The 27,013-nt window shown below is 39.1% G+C and overlaps 2 protein-coding genes across 4 annotated transcripts; one reads left to right on the top strand and one right to left on the bottom strand.

Annotated features, from left to right (window-relative positions):
- Positions 1-357: 357 nt before the first annotated feature.
- On the bottom strand, positions 358-27,013 carry hec (calcitonin receptor hector). Of its 3 annotated transcripts, XR_016271324.1 has the most exons (12): positions 26,895-27,013; positions 26,759-26,820; positions 7,513-7,680; positions 5,120-5,447; positions 4,260-4,350; positions 4,108-4,199; positions 3,915-4,041; positions 3,748-3,849; positions 2,751-2,869; positions 2,509-2,582; positions 1,804-2,445; positions 358-1,714 (listed from the first exon to the last, which is right to left on the bottom strand). XR_016271324.1 is itself a non-coding variant. In XM_089475833.1 (11 exons), the coding sequence occupies exons 2-11, from the start codon at positions 26,775-26,777 to the stop codon at positions 2,066-2,068; spliced, it is 1,500 nt and encodes a 499-aa protein (XP_089331959.1). In that variant the 5' UTR covers positions 26,778-26,820; positions 26,895-27,011; the 3' UTR covers positions 358-2,065. The 3 variants fall into 3 exon arrangements, 2 of the variants coding, with proteins under 2 accessions (XP_089331959.1, XP_089331958.1); XM_089475833.1 differs by having other exon boundaries at positions 358-2,445; positions 26,895-27,011; XM_089475832.1 differs by lacking the exons at positions 26,759-26,820; positions 26,895-27,013 and adding an exon at positions 15,322-15,591 and having other exon boundaries at positions 358-2,445.
- Positions 18,255-19,835, top strand: LOC108619603 (uncharacterized). The gene is made up of 2 exons (XM_018016278.2): positions 18,255-19,228; positions 19,534-19,835. The coding sequence occupies exons 1-2, from the start codon at positions 18,323-18,325 to the stop codon at positions 19,687-19,689; spliced, it is 1,062 nt and encodes a 353-aa protein (XP_017871767.1). The 5' UTR covers positions 18,255-18,322; the 3' UTR covers positions 19,690-19,835.

Raw genomic sequence — 27,013 nt, 5'->3', positions numbered from 1 at the left:
TGAAAGTGTTGCAAATTTAGATGAAATTGGATATATCGATAAAAGTGCTATCGATATGTCGAATTAGCATATAAACTACATACACGTACACATTTAGATGCATATATGATTATGATATATAACAAAACAACAAGAAACAAACTTATTAACAGAATTTAATCTATAAATCGTACATACTTATAATTGATATGGATGTATGTATAATATTATATTTAATTGTAATTATAATTATAATTATATAATTATAATTATTATTGTATTTGTATTTTATTGTATTGCCATGTATTAGTTTTGTTCTACACTCTTTTGCTCTTTCATAAATAAAAGAAAAATCAACAAAAAAAAAAAATCTAAAACAAAAAAAAAAAAAAAAAAACAAAACAAACATCCAAATTTTTAACGAAATCGAAGCGATAACGAAATTAAGAGAAAACCCAAACATAAAAACAAAAACAAACAGACACAAAAATAAAAACAACGTGAATTTAAATGAAAAAGAGATTTTGAAATTCTAGTTTTACTCAACTTGGAGCGATTTCATAGAGAACAAACACCCTAAACTATCTGTTTCTTTTACTTTTGTCAGTCTGCCTCACTGTGTTGCTCTCTCTATATACACTTTATGCATCCATCTTATATGCGTTTCCTTGTTATTAATCAAGCTATCTGTACTTCTCTCTTTTTCCTTGATATCCCTCTCTCGGTCTACATCTCCTATCTAATTTAAGTTATTGTTTTCTATCCCTTTCATTCATTCTATCTCTCCAATCTATTAGTGTTCCTGTCTTCTTATCTCTCTCGTGCTATTGCTTTTACTTTTATTGCTGTCCATATCCTTCCTATCCTTATTAAACTCAATCAGTCTCTCTCGTACTTTCGTTTCCCCATTTCTCTCTCAATCTCTTTCGTTTTCGTTTCTTTCCCCTAGTTGTTAGTTCTGATTATAAGTTTTTATGCCAAAGTTGTGTCTGAGTAGTTATTTCTTTATCGTTTTCTCTACATTTCTTCTTATTTTACATATCTCTAGCCTTTCTCTAAGTCTCTCCATGCATTCCTCGCTGTTATTTTTCTATTTCTGTGTATTTATTTCTCTCTTGCTCCAGAGCTACGTCTCTTACACACTCTCTCTCCCTCTCTCTCTCTCTCTCTCTCTCTCTCTCTCTCTCTCTCTCTCTCTCTATTTCTCTCTCTTTCTATGTATACATCATATACTTGAAGTCGCTCTTCGATACAATGTTCTGTAATGCACAAGAAAAACTCTTTGTATATGCCATTAACATGATTTATTTCCACTAAATACTGTTTAAAATTTGTTGTTTGATTGGTTACATAGGTGAGTATTACAATAATTATGTATATATATATATAGACATAGGTATCTATACATATGTATATCTTTACATAGATAAATATATTGATGCATTTATAAATGTATATAGATATACATATATCTGCATATTCCAAGTATCATTCCGATTTTCTTTTTCAATAGGATTACTCTGCTGATATTTTAATATGCTAGATACTACGTAATATTCGATTACATGTATATAGATATATATAAATAGTTATTTTATATGAATATATTCATGTATGTCAATTCTGTTTCTTTATATAAATATATATAGTTTCCACATTCTGTTGGCACAAACATGTTTTTCTTAGGTACATGGAGTACGTATGCTATTTCTTTCCCAGGTCTTAATGAAGTTTTCTTAAAAAAAAAAAAAAGAATCTTATAACTATGATTATAATATATCGATAATAGACAATAGACATGTGATAGACAACGGGAATACTAACAAACAATCTTTGACGTTTCTATATTGATATGGCTACAAAAATACCAGAGTAGTACAAGCTCTATAAGGTGGTAATACTCTTCATATAAGGTAGCTAGGTATGCATAGATCTGCTGTAATTCCAGGTAGTTTTGTATGCATCAATCTACTTCGGTTCTGGATCCAGCTGGGCATGTGTTGATCTAAGCGGATTCAAGCTGGACTTTGTTTAGAAACGCAATTGGGCCATTTCGAGGGTTTGCATGGTGTAGAGCTGTCTTTGATTAGACGCCCAGTTCACGACTGGGCGTGGTGGTAGCCAATTGTCCAGTATTACTCCCAGCCGGTGGCGGTGCAATCAGGCTCGGCATCCACTTGTTCAACATTGTGCGTATGGCGAAGGTCACATCATGATTGGCGAAGCAGAATAGAAACGAGACCACAAAGCCCTGCAGGCTGACCAGCACCACGGACAGCAGCTGATAGAAGCGATCCAGCTGGGTGCCAGCTTCCGGCCTATAGGGCAGCAAGAAGTGCTGCAGCCCGAAGAGTGGCACCAAAATAATCGTCGCTCGCACCGCCTTGCGTATGGCCAGTGGTGCTGGCTGTGCGGATTGTGGATGTAATTTGCGCACAATCACGCGCAACACATTGATCAGAAAGACTGCAAGATATTATCAGCTATAAGGTATGCCTATATACGATACGATCCCCGCGTAATACTCACTGAAACTAGCCAGCAGCGAGAGGGTGATGGGCACCGAGAAGATCCACAGGTAGAGACTGTCATTAATCCAGCAACTGTGATGAGAATTTATATAGTCAGTATATTTTTATAAAATGGCAAATCATATTTAAGGTCATCTAAAGATATTTCCAAAAGATAAGGTAAGTCTTTGCAACACCCTCTCGTTAGGGTATGTGCTAGTCGACCACTACCGACAGCACCACCACCCACTCGTTACTCACTGTTCATTATCGTTGACACTTAAATGTCTGGCAACGCCATAGGGTAGCACGAAGACCAACGGAGAGAGCCAGCTAAGCAGCTTGAACCAGCGCATGACAATCGTGTCCTTAACAAAGACCTGGAAGATGATGGGAATTAGTATGAGCTGTGATTGGGAGAAGCCTGAATGCTCTTCCATTATATATGTTAGTCTGTTGCAGAGTATCTTTAGGTCATATACATGAAAATTTACTGTTCTTCAACATATATGTATATATAATATATTTTTATCACTTCACTCTATGATTTATTCACTTTAACTTTACCTTTCAGTATATACCCTTGAATGCATAATTTTTAATGAATAATATAAACTCTATAATGCATTTACTTTTCTGTATACCCTTTAATGTATATCAATTAATGTATATCCAATACCCTATATATTTAACGTCTATGCATGCTCAAATATCTACTCTATAATGTATACATACCCTGTGAACTTAACTCTGTGATATGTATATACTTGAATGTAGATATTATGGTGTGCAATGTCCTGAATATACTATACTATATATAATATATATTCTATACTGTATTTCCAATCAACAATATCTTGTAATGTACCCTATAATTACTAATTTTCTATGCTAACAAATGGGAACCCTTAAAAAAAAGACAAAATCTTCATATTGGGTCGACAGCATCATAATACCCTACACTAGCAGGGTATATACATATATATATAACGGCTTATGACATTTAGAATTTTCAATTTGATGAAGATGTTGCAACAGTTGCAGCGACAACGATGGCGTCGAAGAAGAAGAAGAAGAGAGGAAGAAGTAGAGGAAGAAAATACTAAAAATGCTTTCACATAAATTAAGGCAGCTGGAAATCTCATCAAGAATTCTTGGAAAACCTATGCAAAGTTGTATAGCAATTAAAGCAATTTGCATTTGAATGGACGTCGCAAAGGCGAGGAAGCGCTCATCTTCCCGGGCCACGCACACATACCACAACGAGTACCAAGTGCAGATGCAAACCCTCGCAGAACATCCAGAAGTAGTTGACCAGCATGAAGTAGTGCACCACCAAGTGCAGAGCGATGCACCAGGGCTGCAATAGGCAAAGGAGAGTTCAATTCGTCTATTCAACACGTGGGACCAGCCTATGGAGCTTACGGGATTCTCGGCTATTTGGTCGGTTTGCTCGACGACCAGTCGATACCAGAGTATCCAGGCGATGCAGGTGCAGGCGAGTGAGCCAAAGAGATGCACGTGTATCCTGATCCGGGTGCAGCGCAAGGATCTGTGAGATAGAGCATCAGCATCAGCATCGTACGCTAGCCTGGCTAATTGCCCAGCTCGTACGTACTTGAAGCCGAGAAATATAACAATCGATATTATCAGAGCCAATAGCGATAGTGCATAGCCCTTCACATATAGCTCATTCACGAATTGTCGGAACTGCAAACTCAAAGACTGTTAAAACTAGCCGAGTATGTACATATTTCTCAAGGAACTTACCTGGAAATCATCGTAGTCCACACAGTTGGTATAGTTTGACCAGGTCTGATTGCTTACCGGATGCCGATACCAGGTGCCATTCTCCAAACAGCTAAACGCACATTCAGTTGGTCATATATGGTGAAGATATATTCATATGTTTATATAGCTATTATTATTATATCGACAAATATTCTAGAGCTCAAGCTAAAGAACTATTTCTTTCCATTTGAAACGAAATGGAGCTATAAGTACAGCTCAACGTGGACTATCATAAATCATATTTGAACTATTCTCATTGGATAATAATTGATTGTGAGCTTGCTCATTTGAATTAGTGAAACTGGAACTAGCTCTATGAACTCGCTCATTTGAACTAGTTCTTGTTTTATCTTCTGATATTACTACAGGTGATATATCATTTCAGAAGCTTAAGTTTGGGACAATTGGAGATATGATGTATCAATATTTCCATTGTGAGCTAGTTCATTGGAATTGGTTCTCATGAATTTTATAAATTTGTTTTCATATAAAGCGAATGTCTTTGATTAAATATAAATATTCTTACAAAATTCCCGGAAAATTCGCAACTTTGACTTATGATTGAGAAAAAGGATCGAAAGTTCTGTATTTATTTTAGAGCCATCGTTCATAAATTGAATTCCGAATAATTTCAGCATCGCAATCCATAAAATTTGCAATATATTCATGTGTATATAAACAACAAGTATGAGCTAATGGACATCCGTTGTTGCATTTGGAATGTATTATGATTCAAATTGAGATGTTTATGAGTAACGCTCAAGAGTATATATATGTATAGATAAATATGTGCTGTTAGGTTTGATTTGCTGGCAAGGTTAATATCGCATTGAACTCACGTTTTGTGTGCCAGAAACTTGCTGCTGAAACCCTCGACAAAGTCCGGACAGTATTGACTCAATACGGTGCCAGCTGGCGTGCGCGGCCAGCAGAGATAGCCATCAAAATTCACGGGACAATAGAGAGTCTCCATTTCACTGGTTGCATTACGTGAATGTTGATTTGTTTCCATTGTCATCGAGCGAATCGTCGCATAGAGCTCGTTCTCGCTGGCCGCTTCCTCGTCCACATCCTGCATATCAATGGTGCCCTCGTTGAGCACCGCCTGCTCCAAGTACCGCGGCATCGTTGTGAACGTTGCCAGCATCAGCTCCTCATCGCCGGAGTCTATCATAGACATACATGTATAAATGTATATATATACAGAGGTGGTCAAAAGTATTTACACAACGAGCATTTTTCTACATGCTCTGCTTAAAGAGCTTTTTTTTGTTGTTTTCGTTCGCCGTTTTTGAAAAAAATCTTTTGTGGCATAAAGCCTATTCTATGTAGAAGCGATCGGCTAAAGAAATTGCTAAAATAACGGTACATGCTAATAAATAGAGCGAAAAGAAGAATTACTTAGAGGTTGTCAAAAGTATTTACACACATTTTTTTTGCGTCATAAGTATTTACACAAAACTTAAACAATGTTTATTGCTATTGTTTAATGTTATTTCTTTTGGATTTTTGTTTTATATAACAAAGGGCTTATTTATTTAAGTTTGTGTTTAATTATTCCTGCTTTTAGTTCAATTACAGCCCAATGCCTTGCTGGAATTGATGCCACCAAGGATCGGACAAAGTCAATTGTTAATTTCGACCAAATTTCGGTGATTTCCTTGATGATATCGTCCAGTTTCGGTCCTTGTTGAATAATCTGGTAGATTTCATCATTACCCAAACATTTTCATTTGATAAGGCCCGGACTTTGCGAAAACCAGGGCAGAATGGCTTAGATTAAGTCCCTCAAAAGCTTTGTGGGTATTGATCCTTTATGGCAAGGAGCATTATTTTTCTGCAGTAGCCAGTCAATGGCTAGAAATAGTCTGTTCCCGATGTAAAATCATTGTGATTTAATATTGGCTGATATCCTGATTGATTTAGAGTGCCTTCTATTGGCACTACAGTAAGGCGTTTTGCTTTAGAGTACATTGAAAAATTAATTGAACTAAAAGCAGGAATAATTAAACACAAACTTAAATAAATAAGCCCTTTGTTATATAAAACAAAAATCCAAAAGAAATAACATTAAACAATAGCAATAAACATTGTTTAAGTTTTGTGTAAATACTTATGACGCAAAAAAAATGTGTGTAAATACTTTTGACAACCTCTAAGTAATTCTTCTTTTCGCTCTATTTATTAGCATGTACCGTTATTTTAGCAATTTCTTTAGCCGATCGCTTCTACATAGAATAGGCTTTATGCCACAAAAGATTTTTTTCAAAAACGGCGAACGAAAACAACAAAAAAAAGCTCTTTAAGCAGAGCATGTAGAAAAATGCTCGTTGTGTAAATACTTTTGACCACCTCTGTATGTGTATGCATGTGTTTGTATATGTATTTGTTTGAAATGGTCAAATGTGAATTGGGCTTGGACAAACAGCTGAGAGTGTCCAGACCTATGAGTGTCTGCTTGAGTCGGATTGTAGATTAAAGTCGGCATGAACTAGAGTACGCAAGTGCGAAGTGTTGGATTGTACCTAAGTGAGATTGTACCTAACTGAAAGGGTGCCCAAGTGAGAGTGTACCCAAGTGTAACTTTGCTTTAGTAGCTAAATGTGATTGAATGTATCCACACATATGTATGTATATATATATATAGATATTTGAGAAGAACTGAACCAATAATGTATATGTGTAGGGTACAATCTCACATTGCTCAAAATCCATTTATGGTGCAAGTAGGCTTAATGTACCTACTCTTTGGTACACTCACTCACGTTTCTCAATAACAATTTTCCTTACATTGCGTAGCTGAGTAAAATTCTTACTGAGAGTTAAAATATAGTGTACCAAAAAGTAGGTACATTTAAGCTTACTTGTACCATAGAGGAATTTTTAACAATGTGAGACTGTACCTAAGTAAAGCTCCATCAAAGTTCATACCTACTTCTATGTGTTATCGAATTCGATTGTGCTTGAGTGTGCGATTGTATGTTTTAAGTAGTACATATATTATTTAATGCAACTCTTAAACTTATGTTGATATCCTGCACAGTGTGACTATGCCTTAAATAAAACTAAAAGTTCTTGTGAAGGCCCATTCGACTGTCTTTCCTTTAAGTTTTACCCGTATTCATTTAATGCTTTCTTTTTAATTTGTAGCAAATGCTTTCGGTATGATCGTGTTGGGGCACAATGAACGGAATGTGAAATGCGCTGAGCTGCTACAGCAGCTGGGAATTACCTGTGGCATCGCCCTTCGCTGTATCATTCTGATAGCGATAAACGCACTCGACGTACAAATGGCGCAGGAATATGCGTAGATTATCCTGCGGCTGCGGCCGTGCCTGTGGCTGCGTCAACGAGGCCGTCATCGCTGTCTCAATGTACGCAGCCGTTGTCATAGCCAGCGCTGTAATAGAGACAAATATGAGATGGGCTCCGTAAATTGCCGCTTTGACAAATGTGTGTGCCTGGATGACTCTTATGCCTCGCAAGTCAAAGGCTTATACAATATACATATGTAGATGTGTTATATGTTTGCAGGAGTGTGTGTATATTTAATAGAATTGTGTTTTTTAATTAAGCTTTATGTGAGATTTTCTTCTTAAAATTAAAATCTTTGTAAAACTTTAAGTGTGTGATGGAAGAATATAGGCTGTAGGGTACTACAGGGAAGTCAAATAAGTATATGGTTACATATGCTCGAAGGCTTTTCAAAGTAAACTTCTTGAGCTCCGTATTCCCTGAGGTCTGCTGGTGCTGCTAGCTGAGAACCTCATTTGATTGCAGCTGCTAGTAAAGTGGAATGAAATGCTGGTATTTACAATGGGGCATTTAGGGTAGGGATCCGTACATAAGAAATGTAGATTTGAGAGCAAGAATCACTCTAACAAAGTCTAAAATGGTTTCATATGGTGGGAAGTATATATGTCTATACAGTGGAGTCCGGCTATAACGAAACTCAAGGGACTCAAGTCGTTATACCCGGAAGGCGCTATAACCGTATAAGTTTGTTCATAAAAGTTTGTCTCGGGACCAGAATTTTCGTCGCAATAACCGTACGGGCGCTATAAGCGGAGTCGTTATAGCCGGATTCTACTGTATGTATATAGAGCATAAAATGACCAAACTAAAGTCATACTATATCCGATTCCCATTTTTTAACAGCTATAAAAGTTCTTGATAATCGAACAACTCTTGAATTGTTCAATAAGATGTGTCACTTGATCATGAAGAGACTTATACTTCTCACACGAAATTGACTCATAGATTTGAAGTCAACAATAAGTTATGCCTGAATATAAAACTGAGACATTCTGGACTAGATCTTAAACTTTGGTCACATATAGCAAAATTGAGAAGTTTCTTTGCATGATGTAATATGTCATATTGAATGGCTTTCAAATAAGACTAACAGCTATGTAACGTGTCCCATGTGTGGAGCCCTATTGCTGTAACCCTACAATATGTTAAGTAATATGCGTATAAACTGCTTTTACGCCTTACCAACACTGTTTCATAAGAAAACTAAGCGTGCAACCAGAAAATATTATGCATGTTATGCTAATAGCATGTTAATCTATATGTAAATGCTTAAAATCATAATAACAAAACCTGGAACATGCATATCTATGCATATTGCTGTGTGTGTAGCTTGACGTTAGCCAACACTGTCAAAGCCAGTAGCTTGTTTGCTTACGTTAGAAGCTGCAATAAAATTAAAATGTCAACTCCTTTCAGGCGTAAAGAGCAACCCGCAGAGAGAGAGAGAGAGAGAGAGAGAGAGAGAGAGAGAAAGAGAGTGGGCAGTGGAGAGGAAGAGGAAGAGAGAGAGAGGGTGTGAGAGAGAGATGGGGGGAGATATAGCGAGGGAGACAGACAGTTTTGCTGTGACACAAAGCGCTTTGTCTGCAATCTATGTGACTCTGCGGATGACCTGTCGACACATGTGTGTGTGCTGCTGCTGCTGCTGCTGCGTGTGGTGTTCCTTGTAGCCTTTCCTGTGTGCTGTGTCTCTGTGCCTGCCTGTGGCCTGTTGCCCGAGTCCTGCTCATCTGCATACGAGGCGACTGCTGCGAACGCGCTTCAATAAATCACTTTATTGTCTAATTAATGAGCGTACATTTCAGCTCTTCGCCATTGGGGCAGCATGTGCAGTATGTAATTAAATTTCTGCTCAGCAAAACCGATCGATGCAGAGCGTGAGCGAGCGCGATAGGGACAGAGTGACAGTGAGAGAGTGAGTGAGCGAAGAGAGTGGCTGATGACACACATGCTTGAGCTTGAGTGAGCCCATTGCAAAGTTTCTTGAATAACTTTGTTATGTTTTTAATCAAAACTCATTCCACATGATTGAGTTTGCACACCAACAAATGTATACAGAGAGAGAGAGAGAGAGAGAGAGAGACAGAGAGGGAGCTGCACACTAGTTCACTCTTCAATTTGGTTAATGCATTGCAGCGGGCCAAAACCCCGAAAAACTAAAATCCTGAAAGTCACGGCCAACACGGCGTATGCTTCATATGCATATACATACATATATACATATGTATATTTTTGCTATTTTGCCAAGCACTTGAAATAATACCACAAAGAGCGAAACTTAAAAATAACAGCCAGAGATGCTGGCAGCACCTACCCACGCTGACTGACTGACAAATACCCTACACATCCCGTAGCTAAACGGAAAGCTAGAAAATTGAAATCTCTGTTTGCTAAAAATCATATCTCTCAGTTAACCTAGAGAGCCAGTATATATTAAAGGCCCGTACTCATCGGTCTCTCTAAAGTCCATTTGGTAACTCTATGCGAGCTTAGGGTATCTATGTGTTTGCTAAAGCTTCAGCTGACACTAGACTATAAATACATTTATATATTTCTATAAAGGCTAAAAATAGTTATCAAATATAAAGCTCTAGCCCAAGTGAATATACAATTCTAACCTAAGGGAATTACCCAAGGGAATCACCACAATGGTCACTTAAGCTGCATGCGAATTGAATGAAGCTAAAATGAAGCTGTACCCAAGGCTAATGAAAGTAGTTGCTGATATTGCTGCACTTCATACAGTCATATTCATTTCACTAGAGATTTTGCAAAGCTCTGCAACCATTCAACCTCTCTTTTGAATAATAGAAAAGATGTGTTTTCTTTTTTCTTTATTTATTTCAGTTTTTTTCTTTTTTTTTCTATATTACATCTTACTCTGCTCTTCTTTTTTTCCACTTGTATTTTCCCTTCATTTCATTTCTTTAGCTTCCTTCTATTTTCTTGCCTTCGCTTCTTCTTTCTTCATGTTTTCTTCTCTTTTTTATTTTCTTTCACATTTTTTATATCTATGTATTTTTATCTCTTTTCTTCTACTTCCTCCTCGTTTCCTCTCTTCTCCTTTCTTCTCATCTATTTTCTTTTTTCTTTTTGCTCCCTTTTCTTTCCCTATATTCTTCTCTTTTTGATTACTAATTATTTTTTCATTATCTGCTGATCTTTCCTCTCTTATCTTCGATTCTTCCCTTCCATTCTTCCGTTTCGCTGTGACTTCTACTCTTATCTTTTCTTTATGCTCTATGCTTTCCTCATTTATCAAGGGATCTTGACCATCGACAGAATTACAGGGCATTCGCTTTAGCAATCTTTAAGATATGTCCGAGTCGCATAAGCTAAGCTAGAATATAATTTGCATGCGCACATCCTGCCATGGCTGCTTTGCTTTGACTTCAAAGTAACTCTTTACACAATCCTCCCCCATGGTCACTGAGAGCTCATGCAAGGCATAAAATGTCATCTGCATTGGTCCGCCATAGCTGTGCATAGTCACTTTGTCTGAAAGCCAACTGGTTCTAGCCGTATAATTGAGTTATGAGACTTTTTGTTGCTTTTGTGTTATTTCCTTTGTTGCAGACGTTGATGATGTTGTAGTAGTAGTTGTTTTTGTTGTTGTAGATGTTGTTGTTGTTGTTGCTGTTGCTATAGCAATTAGCTGTACCATCAGTTGGAATGCCAGTTTAGCTAGCTGTCAGGGCGCGGCTGCCTGCTTCACTTCATCATCTTTCATTATATCCTTGTGCAATTAAGGCTGTATTGCGCATACGCCACGTGCAACAGGCAGCCATAGAGCCAGCATACACAGACAGAGGAAGAGATAGAGCGAGTGCGAGTGCGAGAGAGATGGCGTCTGATACCCAGTCACATGCACGTATAGAAATCTCGATTTATAATTACGTACTCTCGTGCCCAGGAGCTTACACAAAGTCTCGACACGATACAAGTGAATGGGATTAGATGCGAAATAGATTTAATAAATTTTATCATTTAGAAAGGAACGAACGAATGAACGTGGAGGTGGAAGAAGAAGTTGAATCAGTTCCTTGAAAAGCTGGCAGCGATACAAGCATTTTTTTTCTGGCAAGGAAATAACAATAATTTTATATAATTATGTTATATCCGAATAGAAGGCGTAAGTAGTAGCTTAAAATAAGTAGGTATTTTGAATCCGAAAAGTAAAACGACTGGGTAGTAATTATTCAATCCGAAATTTCTAGCACTCTTAGTATTAAAATCAAGTAAAAACCCAATTCAAACTAGCGGTGGTTATCGATAATAATGAGTTATCGAAAAAATGATCAAGTAATACTGCCTATGAGATATCCGATTATAAATTTAAAGTTTCTCTTGCTTTTGGGGATTATGAGATCGTTGCGTTGAAGAGCTATAGAAAATGTGGTGGATTGTTTAAGCTTCTATCAATGGTTTGAATGATACAAAACCCATGAATATAAAGGCGCGACTTCAGTGTTGATTCTGCCCATTACTAAATGAGATTTTGATAAATGCCAGACATAAGTTTGGCCTACTTATATAGATTGCTAGCAAAAAGAAATAACAGAAGGATAGAGATATCAATCAAAATGTAGAACGTTCAGAACAAAAGGAAATCTAAAAAAAAAAAAAAAAAAAAAAAATAATGCTGGTACAAAAAATTTATTATATATGTACATGGAGGAACAAAAGTCGAACATTGTGAAATTGAACTGAAAACGAAATCCATAAATTTTCATAAATATCGAAAATTAATGGAATAATTTCGAGTCGAAAGAGAAATTTGTGACGCTGCATAAATTAAGCTGATATTGAAAATTATGTTTGCCAACAGAATAATACAAGATACGGAAAGAAAGAGAGATATATATATAGAGAGAGATGGAGGGAGATAGAGAGTATGTGTGCGATAGAGAGAGAAGATAAATGGCCTTTAGCTAAATATGCTTAGATAATGTTTCGCTTGCAAATAGGCGCAATCGATATTTGGATGAAAATAATTATATGTACATATGGATTGGATACGCCAATGTAGCCTCTTGATGAATTGTTGACTAACAGTGGAATGGGGTCGGAGGGGGGCAGGAGGTCTGCTGATAGGCGTGGTAATCGGCGTCAGCTGTATGTCGTCTAGTTAATGTTTATGTTTATGTGCTAAAAGATGCTGGCAGCATGGTCGGAGTACCGCAGCGGAAATTGAAACAAATACACACACACACGCACACACAGTCACATTTGGCAACACGATTCGTTCATGCAACAATTTTTGGCCATGTTGGAGCTTATTGCTCTTGTTCTTCTGTTTCTTTTTTAAGCAATTATAATAATAAATGAGTTTAGCTTTAGCGAATGCTGTCCAGACAATTGTTATATACACGTGGGTGTGTGGTCTCTCTGTGTGTGTGTGTGTGTGTAGGTCATTTAATGCAATTATGCTATTGTCTGTGTGTGTGTGGGATTATGTGTTTGTGTGTGGGTTTGCACATTTTCTGGCTCATTGCTTTCCTCACAGCCCCCATGGAAGAGATTGGACCAGCTTATCTTGGTTTAAATCTGCTTCTTTTTTATGTTTATTTGTGAGAGCAATGGGAAAGTTGTAAATATATAAATACTTATATATTTTCATGTGCTACATCCATTAGACAGTATCTGCATATATTTGTATTTACATTTTACACAAGTGTGGGTGCTCCACATATAACATTTCGATGCCTTTGACCTTTTAACTTCTGGGACAGAGCGTCTACATAAAAAAGCCAATGACGATGCCAAACGTCGCTTCGGGAGAGTTAAGTAGGGTTGTCGAAAATATATCAAAATATCAATATATCGATATTCATATTGGAATATTGTCTTTGCTTAAATATCGAATATTTTTTTAAAAGATATTTTTGACATATTTGAGTAATAACTGAACCAAGCAAAAAGTACAAAACTTGAATATGGTGAAAATGAAATGATCTTTAAAAATGGAACATCCAAAAGTAATTTGTGCATTAAAGTATTAAAAACAAGTGCATAAAGCATCAGATGATGCGTCGCATATGAAAAAAAAAAAAAAAAAACTATGATTGTTTTGAGTACCGAATACTGGAGTTAAGCGTTCTTTATCATATAAATAAAAAATACTTATTCTTATTATTCCCGTTCTTTTGAGACGGATTATAAATTTATTGTGGGAAAAATATAAAAAAAAATCGAAAAATATTGATATATCGATATTTTGAAAGTTACATATCAAATATCATATTGATATTATTTCGAAACTTCATCATCGATACGATATATTAAAAATATTCGACAGCCCTAGTGTTAAGGCATTGAGCATGAAATCATTTGCAAGAGTGGCATTTGGAGTTTGTCGCTGCAAGAGTGGAAATGTGGATATGCTCTGACCATTTCATGCTCTCTCACTTTACACTCAATGCAGCACTAAAACCACTGTACAATTGATAGGGACACCAATTGGCTATAGGAACCAGAAGGCACTGCAAACTGCTAATAAACACTTCGACTCGGACTTAGGCCTGACGGGAGTACGCGCCTTTCCACATCAGCATCTCGCTTTGCTCTCTCTTTCTCTCCTTCTATCCCTGCCCCTCCCTTGACGAGTTTGTCTATATAACGCTAGTGTTTCTTAGTCCTCCTGTTGCATCAGTTTAAGCTTTCTCTTGTGCAACCCGTATTTGCCTTATGGCTCATCTCAGTCTTCTTTCTAATCCATTCAGCAGCTTCTCTTGCCTTTTAGCTAGAACAATAGAATCCACGCTTTGTGCTGAACCAAAGCACAGTCTAAGTCCAAACAAAGCTCATAGACATTTTATATAGACTTCTAATGCTCATTCATGAAAGTGAAAAGAGCATATTGGCTCTTATTCATTGTACGTCTTGCTGGCTATGCGTGCCTCTGTCTGCTTTTCTGTACGTCCGTACATTTAAAATTTGGAATATATAGATGGGTGAGCCTTGTTTAATAAAGTATTAGGATTATTTATGGGGAAATGCTAGTACTTCAGTTCCTTTTATAACCAAAGATCAGGATATATATAAGATATAGCGCATATATATTTACGCCGATGGACTGGGAAAATAGACATGTCTAAAGCTCCAAAATGGAGCAGTTACAGTCTCTTCTCCTGACTCCTATGCCACAAGAGATTCAACTCCGTCAGCGATGCCCGTGTGCAAGATTTTTACTTGTTTCATTTTTATGGCTAAAACTAAAATTCTTTTAGCTGCACATAAATGTCTACTATGAACACTTCATGGCCATATTAATGCCACGAAACATCAAATTCTGTCCTGCGCTGGCTGTGTAGCAAACTTTTGCACTTAGCCAACGGTTATTTCTGTTTATTTAGCTGATTAGCTGTTGCTTCTGCTTCTGCTGCTGCTGCTGCTGTTGCTGTTGCTTTTATTATCGCTCTTTGATTCAGCTGAAATTGAGGAACTCGCCCACAATTTGCAGCTAATCAAAGTTAGTTAAGTGCTCTGCTGCTGCCACTTGTTCAACCCAAAGCCCAAACATAATCATAAAACGCAAGCAAATTGATTTCTTCTATATACAAATACTTTCACTTCTTCATTTCACATCTTTCGCTTTGTCGAATCATTTTAGATTTACTCAGCTCGCGATTATTTAAATATTTCTCATGCATATTTATATCGTTTTTCGCACATCTCGAAGGCAAAGAGCATAAATTTCGTTTGACTTGAGGAAATCTTCACTTACATTTGCCGTGGAAAATCTTCTCGATGTTTGTTTGTTGTTTTTGCTGCTGTTGCTGTCGTTGTTGCTGTTTCTGTTGGCGCTTTTGTTTAATTAACGCGCAGCGCCCGCTGTTTGGTTATTTATTTATACAAATGATTCGAAATTTATCTGGCGCCAAAAACATATCACAAAACCCGACAACAACTACACAATGAGAAAGAAAGTAGGAAGGAAACAGAAACGCGACTGCTCCACATCAGCGCAGCCAGGCAAATGAAACGAACGCGAATGGTTCTCCACTGGCCCAGCACCGCCCAGCCCCGCGCAGCCCAGTCCAGCCCAGCAATCGCCTGGCCATCGCGTAGCTGTCCATCATATTCATATGCAAGCAGACTGAAAGCAACCCCCAACCCACGGGCAACACTCGTAGAACTGTGCGAAAGCCGCCTGAGCAACTGCTTTGCCGACACACGAGCAGCAGAAGCAGCCACAGCAGCTCGAGCAAGCAGTGCAATACGAGTAATATGTGAAAGCAGGGGAGGGGGCACTGAGTGAAGTGTGTAAATGGCAGCGAGCAACAAGTTGCAACCAAATTGATGGGAGTGTGGGTGGTTGGGTGTGTGCGTATGTATGTATGTGGGTGCATGTGTGTGTGCGTCTTCGTTTATGTGTGCATATTCTATGCCCTTGAAATATGTCTTAAGGTCTATGTAGATGGCGTGGAAGAGTATGGTTGAACAACTAAACGTGAGTCAGTTTGTAATGCACGACTAAGAGACGCCTTGGAAAACATACAAACTTACATTTTATTGCATAGGGAAATAGTCAATGTCAAAGCTGAATATGAATATAAATATAAATATAAATAATTAACAAATTATAGTTCTTCTATTTCTATTTGGCTCTCTCTCACTCTCAATCTCTAACTCTTTCTTGTTTTCCCTCTCTTTCTCACTTTCATCACATATTCTCAACTATATTTACAGGGTATTCAAGCAAATCATTGCCATGTCAGCCGCTGCACTTTGTATATGACAATTAATGAAGGGCAGGCGAGTGCTCAGAGCTCTGACTAATTTGCCAGCCTGACCGAGCGTTGAGTTTCGAGTCGAATGAATTGTTAGCCACAAATAAATGTTGCATATTTCTCTTCAGCTGGTTGTAAGGAGCCCAATCACCAAATCACCCATCCCCATCCCGCGCCAGTTCATGCAATATGCAATGCCAAGTGCTTGCAGCTGTTGTGGTTTACATATTCTTGACTAAACACGCAGAGGGAGCCAGAGAGAGAGAGAGGGAGAGAGAGAGAGAGAGAGAGAGAGAGAGAGAGAGAGGGAGAGAGAGAGAGAGTGTATGCATTTGAGTTTCTTACTTGACTGGCTGTTGTATAGATTCCACAAACTGATGTGAATAATATAGTACAATATATTAGAGAGAGCTTCTTATGCCTGCTAAGAGATGAGTTTATCAAAACTTGCTGAGAGCTTCGAGAATAGTTATTGTCAGTTCTAAATGATAGAAATGATGGAAATGTATATAAAGTTTCTTATTTCAACAGCTTCATTTGGTATTTAGATATTTATGATTAAATTTCAAGTCGATTTCATAGAACCAAACTAAGTTTTTTCTTCCTCTTTCTTCATTTTTTACAAAGCTGCATATGGACCGGACTAGTTTTCTATGTTTAGATAATGAGGTTTATTTTCTATGATAATTTTAGCACTTAGAGAATATATTGATTTATAGGAATGTATTTATATGTAGTATCTGTTGGCATATGTATTATAGCATCTTTTGTTCAGTATATATCCATAAGGGACTAAGGAAGTATCTATGAATTCTAGCATGTATTTATAGTATAAGGAAGTATTTAAACATAAATAAAATCTAATGTCTATATATGTATATAAGTCCATAGTTGTCTAGGGAATTATATGTACATGAATGTTGAAGCATTTATCTATACATTCATAATGTATCTGTGGCATAGGGAGTTATCTAGAAGAATTATGAAATATCTCTAGATCCTTGGATGTCTAAGGAAGTATCTATACAAACGTAGGTGCCTAGGGGAATGTCTATTCATCTGTAGATGTATAAAGAAGTATCTATAGATATTTAGAAAAGTATCTATGCATCCGTATATACATATAGAGAAGTATCCATAAATATATGTAGTCAGAGGGGCAAGGACGAAAGCAAAGTTACTTATGAATGGATTGTTGAGCGAATTCCTTATTCCATATACTTCAAGATGTTGACCAGATACTGTCTATGAGCTATATATCCTATTTCGTCAAAGAGTTAAGGGTACCACAAGAAGCAAGCCAGCAAGGAATGAGCTGAAGGTATGGCAGCTCAGATAACTTTCTCAAACCGAAAAGTTTGTAATCCATTTATATATTTTATATTTGGCAACAATAATCGCATTAAAATCGAATGTCAAAAGTGAATATTCAAAAGCTGCTTCGGACCTAAGCTAACACGCAGAGCTGCCCAGTTGGTGAGCTAAAAAAGTAAATGTGATTAACAAAGTTTTCATTGCGCAGCTCCAAGCCCGATTATTACTTGAGGGAGCTAGAAAAACTAGAGCGGGTGTGCGCGTGTATGTGTGTGTGTGTGTGTGTGTGTGTTGCACTCCACAATTATGTTTTTGTTATGTCATAGTCAAAGCGCGAGCAGAATGCACGTAGAGCTGCGATAAGCGCGCTTGCAGAAAAAAAAGCGAAAGAAAAAATGAAGCAGTTGATGATGAAAGTGGGCTAGTTAGCCGGGGTCGAAAGCGCAGCGAGTTGCCCGGCTAGTGGCAGACAGTGAGTCACGTGCGCCGATAGAACGATTATACGACGGCGACCGTCAATCCATTTGTGTGTCTTATGTGAGTGCACATGGACAAAGGCGATTGAATAGCGTCATCCGCTTCCCATGCGCTGCAGACGGTGCCATCTGCTCATATAAGGCGACGCTGCGGACCAACTAGCCATCAGTTCCAGCACCGATCCAGCACCACCACCACTCCAACATGTCTGCGTTCAGCTTCTGCCTGCTCATCAGCCTGGCCATTGCCGCCGTTGCCCAATACTACGGCGACTCCTACTACGACGACTACAGCTACAGCCAGTACGGCGCCGCCTCTGGAGGCGCTGCGCAGCTGGACTACCTGTATAGCGAGGTGGCGCCCTCGTATGGCACCGCACAGTACAGCGTGGCACATGGCTCGGACGGCCGATCGTACGCCTATGCCGCGGCCAGTGGAGCCAACGGCGCTAGAGCCGTGGCCGAGGCACCTGGCTCCTATGGCAAGCAAATTAGCGGCAGCTATCCGATCTACCCGTCTGTCTACGTGACGGCTGCACCCCCGGCGGCGACTACGCCTGCTCCTGTAACCGGTCCTACAACGGCGACTACACCTGCTCCTACATATGCGCCTGGAGCTGCTCCTACATACGCCCCGCCAAATGGATATCCTACAGCAGCTCCTACCGCAGCCCCTACCGCAGCTCCTACCGCAGCTCCTACCGCTGCCCCTACCGCTGCCCCTACCGCAGCGCCTACTGCAGCGCCTACTGTAGCTCCTACGGTTGCTCCTACGGTTGCCCCTACAGTGGCTCCTACAGTGGCTCCTACGGTTGCTCCTACAGTGGCTCCTACAGTGGCTCCCACAGTTGCTCCGACAGTTGCTCCAACAGTTGCCCCTACAGTGGCTCCCACAGTGGCTCCCACAGTGGCTCCCACAGTTGCTCCTACAGTGGCTCCCACAGTTGCTCCCACAGTGGCTCCCACAGTGGCTCCCACAGTGGCTCCCACAGTTGCTCCTACAGTGGCTCCCACAGTTGCTCCCACAGTGGCTCCCACAGTTGCTCCCACAGTGGCTCCAACAGTTGCGCCTACGGTTGCTCCTACGACAGTGGCACCTACCACACCAGCCGTAAGTACTCTCGTCACTTTCTCTCGCTCTCTCTCTCTCTCCCTTTTTATCAATCTATCTATTCACCTTGCTCCCTCCCCACTCCTCACTAGTTGTTCTTTGCCCTTCTGGCAATCTCTCAATCATTCTGTCCTATTTTCTCTCTCACACTCTCTTTTTCCATACATCTTGTTTTCATTACCGTTCATAAGACTCCTCTCTCTAGCTTCTCTCATCATTATATCCCATTTTTTTTCTAACACTTAGTATTTCCTCTAACATTCCTTCATTCCACTTATTCGTAAACGTTTCTCTCTTCCTTCCAGGGCGCAAGTCCCTTCAGACTCGTCGTAAGCGCTGGCGGCGTTCAAATATTCAGCGTTGCAATCGACTTGAACTGTGCTACGGGAAATATTTATGAGATTAGCCTGACCCAGGGCACTGCACCGTTCTTCGAAGTGAGCGGCTGTCTGGCGCCCTAGAAGACAACTAACGACAACTAACTTTAGCAATACGAATAAAAATACTAATAACATAATAGAGATATAGGTATACATATATAAGTGTAACCCTTAATAATCATAATAAAACTGACTAGAGAACGAATTTGTTGTTACTATATCATATATATATCATTTGTCTATTAGTTAGTAAATCCTTTAGCTAATCCCTTGTCGAGTGGAATATTTCGCAGCCAACATAGCGCTCTACGCCTTTTCCGTTCACACTTTTCATGCAAACAGGTGTTTTGCCTTTGATACGCCACTCGATTGCACACTCTCTGCCCCTCTCTCTATCTGTCTCTCTTTCGCTTGCTCTCGCTCTTGCGCTCTGTTTTCATTGTTTTCTATTTGCATTTGCCTTCGGCCTAGGCTCTGTTCGTGCTTATCTGTCCGGCAATAAATGACATTAAAAGCTTTAAAACAAAAATAATAGAAACAGCAATTGACAATGGAGAGACCCAACATCGCCCTCTCGCCTCTCTCTCTCTCTCTATCATAGCGGAAATTAAGGATAGACAACATTTTACACACACACACGTACACGTAAATGATATTTACATTGGAATTGGTTTTGTGCTGGTTTTTCTGCTTTGATATCATTTCGGAAATCTTGAGTTGAAATTTTGTGTTTTGTTTTCATTTGCATTGGGCTGGAGTGTAAAGAGTTTGCAAACTTTCCCATTTACATATAATTTGGTTGTCGCCTTTTTTTCATGGATTTCACATTTTCGCCCACGTCAATTGGCCTCCATTGTCACTTTAATTGGTTTCTGCTGCCCGTTAGAAGTCACTTGATTCCTGAACATTTCTCTCCACTTGACGCTGTTAATTAAATTGTTGCTGCTTCTCTCTGACCTCCAGAGCTATGCCTACTCCACTCTCGCTTTTGATGATTATTTCATGACTTTTCCATCACAGAAACTTCAAATGCATCGCCTCTGCGAGTTGATTAAATATTTAGTATTAGCCATAATTTTTAATCAAAGCTGTTGTACTCATTGAATCCCATGCTGCCTTTCATCGACCCACGGGCAACTCGTTGGCATTTGCCGAAACTCGTTCCGGTTTGTGTGTGAAATTATATTTTTAATTCAATTTTAGTTTCAATTTGTTGTGATTTTTCATTATGTTATACTCATTAAAAGTTGCCTAACTGGGGAAAGTTAATTAGGAATGCGCTAAAAGTGTCCAAGGCGAAGCTATGAATACCCTTACCTAGTGCTATGAATAAGTAAGTGTGGGTGGGTGTGGAATACAGCAAAAGATAAATCTAGTTAGCTTTATCTTCTCAATAGACTCAATAGACAATATGTGAGAAGCAAAAATATTTCGTTATCGCTCTTCTACGTGATTCTCATAAATTTCACTTTTTATTGATTTCCAATTGAATCAATTGTTTTTCAGCAAATACTCTATTACTTAATCTATCTCTATCTCCTTCTGTCTCTCTCTCTCCCCCTCTTTTCCTACTCCCTGGCTCGCAATATTCACGTCAAGTAAATCAATTGAAACATTTTTATTTCAGAGCCCATGAAAATATATATACCTTGCTGTACGGCGTACAAATTGCAATTAAATAGAATATGAGAAAAAGTCATGAAAGGTGTTTTTAGTTTTTCTCACACCTGCGAGTGCGCAATAAACAAGAGAATAAAAATGGAAACGTAAAGCTATTAAAAGCCAGTGCTACCGACTGTAGAATGCACGTTCAGAGCTAAACTAGAGAAACTTTGACTAAATTTATTTAGATTTTCCGTTTACACGACAGCCACACAGACCCAACATACTCTCATTTCAGTCTATGGACGAGCGTGGGGGAAAACTCGAAGGGCAAAGCGGATTGGGAAACGCTGATATTTACAAGACAGCTGGGCGCTGGGGCTAGTATCGCTAGCTGGCTATCAATTGGGCCAATTGTTGGCCAATGTTGTTGTCATTATCATTGTCATTATTGTTGGCATTGGCATTGTCATTGTCATCTTTGTATTTGTTGTATTTGGCTTAAGCATCCTAAGCCGGTTATCGAAAAAGCTGGCAACTCACATAAATCAACATATTCGTGGCATACCCTAACTGAATCTCGACTGGGGTATATTAGTATGGGAAGACAATTGATTGAATAGAATATTTGGCGAACAATGGATTTTCTTCACAATTGGAATTCTCTTCATTTTCTCTGGCATAGAATTGTATAGGGTATGCATACGTCGACTACATGCCGTTGCCGCTGCTGCTTGGATTATTTTTTAATAAATTTGCTTAGCTGGGCAAACAAAAAAGAAAAAAAAAAGGAAACAAAAATCGTTATTTAAATTTCATCGAGCATAAATCAGAGTCCGGGCGGTGGCTGTCGGGCTAAAAGAATTTGATTTTAATTTTGACTTTGATTTCATTGCTTTCACTTTTGCATTGATATTTATGGCCGTGAAATTGGCTTATAACATTACGCATTTGCCCCCCGTTGCTGTTTACAATTAATCCAAATCAAAGCGGATGGGGATCAAAATGTTTTTGTTATTTTATATTGGCTTTGATTACTTGAACTTGGACGCAAGTGGTTTGCTCTTGACTCCATATGCGCTGCACTCGGTCTCTGTGTGAGTGTGTGGCGATGTGTGTGTACGTGTGTGTGGCTGTGTGTGCGTGTAGTCGGAAATCAAATGAATCGATTAAAGTGGCACAAAATGTAGCACAATTTACAACACCTGACTGCCGCACTTTGGAGCATTGCATATGAGGCTAGACTTTTAGACAACTCTCTCTCTCTCTCTCTCTCTCTCTCTCTTTGTTTCTGTGTAGCAAGGTCCTTCTCTCTCTTTCCGTTTCTATTTTCTCTGTTGACGGGCTAAAATTCGCACAGAAAGCAAGCCATGAATTCGTAATCGGCTTTGTACTGCCTCAACATAAGGCAGCTATAAATTAGCTTAGCATCCGATTGATTCCTTATTTCTATGTAATCACAAGGGACTAGGAGATGCAGGGGTAAGGACAACGGTCGGGAGAGCGAGATAGGTAGAGGGAGAGAGTGTGTGTGAGAGAGAAAAGTTCGAACGAGAGTGGGGAAAAAGGGAGAGAGAGACACAGTACAAGACAGAGAGAGCAAACAGTAAGAGAGAGAGAGAGAGTGTGTGTGTGTGAGAGAGAGAGATATGATATTCAGAGAAGAAGCCAGATTGAGCACGAAGGGGGTAAAGGCAATGAGAGCAATATACAATATAATGTGAGTGAGAGATAGGCAGAGCTAGAAAGTAAATCCGGGAGACCTGAGAGAATCGAGAGATAAGAAACGGGAGAGGGAGAGAGATAGACATAAATGTAGATTAGGAAATACATATCTAGTGATACTGAGAGAATGAGAGAGAGAGAGAGAGAAAGAAAGAGTAAGATAAAGAGAAAGAAAGAGTAAGATTAAGAGAAAGGGAAGGCGAAAGAGAAAAATATTAATCTTTAGCACAAATCAAAGTCTTTGCAAGACTCAGTCAGGTTACTCTGGCAGTCGACAGCTATCAATGTGAAGGAAGTGGAGTTATTGCTGCTGGGATGTACGCAATCAAAGTTAAATGGCAAGCATAAGGTAATCGTAATTGGAGCTGCAACTAAAGCCCTGGAGTTTCACTTGAAACTTCTCGAAATGGTCTATTCAGAATTCAAATTGAATAAGCAACATGAATGGAGCACAGGCAAATGGGGCGTGTTGGCAGCAGCTGAGGGACAAGTAACATAATTGGGAGTTGCGAGTCCGCAAAGACGAAAGACGAAAGACGAAAGAAAAAAAAAAAAAGAAAATGAAAACACAAATTAAATATACATGAAGAGCACAATTACCAAATTTGTATACTTAATGTGGGGCTATCTCTCTTTGTATGTGTGTGTAATGGAAAATTGAGGTGAAGTCGGCGTCGACGGCGACTGAGAGGACGAGAGGACGAGAGGAGAGGGCGACGGCGTCTGTGGCACATGAAATTCAATCCAGTGTCCATCTCTGGTAACGTTTTTTGTTTGTGCACGTATAAAAATTTAATAAGCGCCCAAAAGTCGGCAACAATAAAAAGCCGTGAGTCGTAGTTGCAGGCAACGCAATGCGATGAGTCGCTGCTAAATTCATAAGCCCTCCCGCCCACAGGGGCCCCCACACGCCCCCAAATTATGCTATTAAAGGCCGGCCACGGCTCGGCCAATGAAATGAGCAACACTTTGGATGGATGGGGCTGGAGGTGCGGCCGCACTTGAACCGAAATTGACATAGGACACAGGTCGGACAGAAGGTCTCTTGCAGCTCTTGTAGCCGGCTCTGCCGGCTCCTTCGAGTGTCCATAGCCAAGGGCCAGCGCGGCCGTGGCAAACGGTGCCTGTTGCCTCATTACTGACGCGTTTTGCGGCGGCCTAGGGCCTAGGGCCTAAGGCTTAAGCGCCCAGCAGTGCAACAAGCAAACTGCCTATGCGAATTTACCAGAGTAGATATCTGTCCAGGCAGATATCTGTCCTTTTGGCTGGGAAGTGTTAAGCTTAATCTAATTTGAGTTATGTTTACATGACCTTTAAATTCTTGCTCTAAACTTCGAGCTGAACTTTGAGCCCCTCACGTTCTATACAGAAGCACTTAGTGTTTATGGTCGTTTACGCTTGGCCCTTTCAATCCTTCCAAAGCGACAATATCTGTCTTGACCAACACATAGAACTCTGTTTTGTTTTCTTTGTTTTCTTTCTACCACTTTTCATTTGTTATTTTTCGTCATATATGCAAATGTTTGCACTGTTCTGCGGGGATATTTATTCCAGCGCGTGTGCGTGAGCGTCGGGTGTGGGTAGATTGTACACATGGCATTCTAATGAGCATTGCCAAAGCGGCGCTGCCTCCATTATGACGCGTGGCAAGTTCATAAAAGCAAATAGAATGGGGGAACTAAGAAAACAGTTCGTTTCGAGTTGTAGCCAATGGAACATCCTATAGTAGATAGCTGAACGTATCCGACTATGCTATACTGCATCAATTATGATTACGGATGCATTACGATAATGATATTAACAAATACAATGATTAAATGATAATGATAATGATTAAACAAATACAATAATAGTAATAATGATAATAATAATGCTAATACTTTAATTATTATTTGAACTACTTAACTAATGTAGTTCAAATAATAATGTTAACGGTAATGCTGATTGTAATAGTAATGATAATGAATGAAATATTACTAAAGGCAATGGCAATGCTAATGCTAATGCTAATGCTAATGTTATTGCTAATGCTAATGCTAATACTAATGCTAATGCTAATGCTAATGCTAATGCTAATGCTAATGCTAATGCTAATGCTAATGCTAATGCTAATGCCAATGGTAATGCTAATGCTGATTGTAATAATAATGATAATGAAAGAAATAATACTAAAGGCAATGTTAATGCTAATGCTAATGTTAAAGCTCATTATAATTCTAATAACAATGAAAGAAATAATACTAATAGAAATGCTAAATATAATTACAGTATAATAAACAATCTAATTTTGAAGCAAATGCTAATGTTACCGCCCATGCTAATGCATTAGCTAATAATATTTATAATTTATTGAATATTGAATATACTGGTTATAATGAAAGAGCCAATGTATATGCCAATGCCAATGCTAATACAAATGATGATAATATTGATGGCAACACTAATGTTAATCTTAATGTTAGTGTCAATGCTAAAGATTTACGCTAATGCTAATGCTTAGGTTAAGGCCTAATGTCAATAATCATGACCATAGCAAATGTTGATAATAAAAATTGTTGTTCAATTCATCTCAGCCTCACAGCATGAAAACTCGCTTTAATGATAAACATCCATCTTCAACGAGACGAAAAGGTTGCCTCGCGTAGGCCATCCTAAACCATATATTATTTCACTATAAATTTCGAAAGGCATTCTATACTAGATGCGTGAACGTGTTGAGGAATGCTGTCATTTGGGGTTAACCCACATTGAGAGCCAACGCGGAAAATAAGGCATTTATCACGGCCAATGAAAAAAGGCGCCGAGCATGATTTTTGTTCTATCTATTATTATTATTTTTTTTATCATTTGTTCTTTTTTCCGTTCTGTTTCCCTTTCCGGCACAATGCAACAAACAGAAGGAACAAGGAAAAGTGTCACACAAAGCGCTCAATGAATGAAAAGAAATGGCCAAAGACGCTGAACAAAGGCAAATGGAATCCAGCTGCAGTGACGAGGATGTGCACAGGTGAAGGCAGGCGGCTAAGAAGCGAGCCACTCTGTGCCACTCTCTGCCACTAAATACAAAATGAAAGTTATACAATTAGCAAACGTCGCTGGCGGCCATTCAATTTGCCTCCACGTGACCGCCACGAGATGTTTTCCTCTGCCGCGGGCGACGTAATGGGCGCGACCGATGGTTGGGTGGTTCTGTGGCCCTGTGGTTCAGCGGTTGAGTGGTTGAGTGGCGGTCGGGCTTTTGGCTGTTTTGTGTTTGGTTTGGCATTTATGCAGCGGTTAGGCAGCTAATCGAATCAGCTTGCCGCAGCAAGTCTCGCACTAAATAAACATGTTTGCTAGGGGGCCCACGCGACGTATACGTAACGTTCGATAGATTTGCCAGCGACTATTTTTTTTGAAGAGCTATACAAATAGCGGCGGGGGCGTGGACGGGGGTGTTCGCATGAGAATGAGAGGAAATATTATTTTTTGATTTCGCTTCACTTCATTTCTCGTCCATTTTATATTTGTCCGCACGAAGTGGCGCGAATTTATGAACGGGGACGTCGCCGTGAATAAATCATAAATGCATTGGCATGAAATTTCAAACGTTTTCATTTTTTTTTTTTTTTCTTTTCTTTGCTCCTCCCCTTTTGAGGAGAATATTGCACTTGAGCATGCCATGCAATTCACAGTCAGAGGGAATTTGTTCGTTTATATTTTACTTTTGTCGGCAATCAATAGCATCATATTTATTTAATAGGATTTCGGGCGTGCGAACTATTTATAGCGGCAGTAACACTTCCTCACTAACTAAATACGTGGATCTACAGCGAACACTTACCTGCACGCAGCAGGGCCATCTGTGCTAGAGACGGATTGTTGTTTACTTTTGCCGACTGCGCTCTATCATTAAATATATATAAATATAGTATATATATTTGTGTTGATATATACAATGGATCACTCAATTCCCTTACACTTTAGTTCGCGCCAAAAAACAATAAAAAAAAGAAAAACAATCAAAACAAATTAAGTTGAATATTAAACAATCTGATTTGAAAACTCTTGCAGCTGCGACGACCGTTCGCAACGGCTT

Source organism: Drosophila arizonae, chromosome X, assembly GCF_054131065.1.
Source record: "Drosophila arizonae isolate 15081-1271.41 chromosome X, UAZ_ARI_1.0, whole genome shotgun sequence".
In the NCBI taxonomy this organism is placed as follows: domain Eukaryota; kingdom Metazoa; phylum Arthropoda; class Insecta; order Diptera; family Drosophilidae; genus Drosophila; species Drosophila arizonae.
This window is presented reverse-complemented; position numbering and strand designations above follow the sequence as displayed.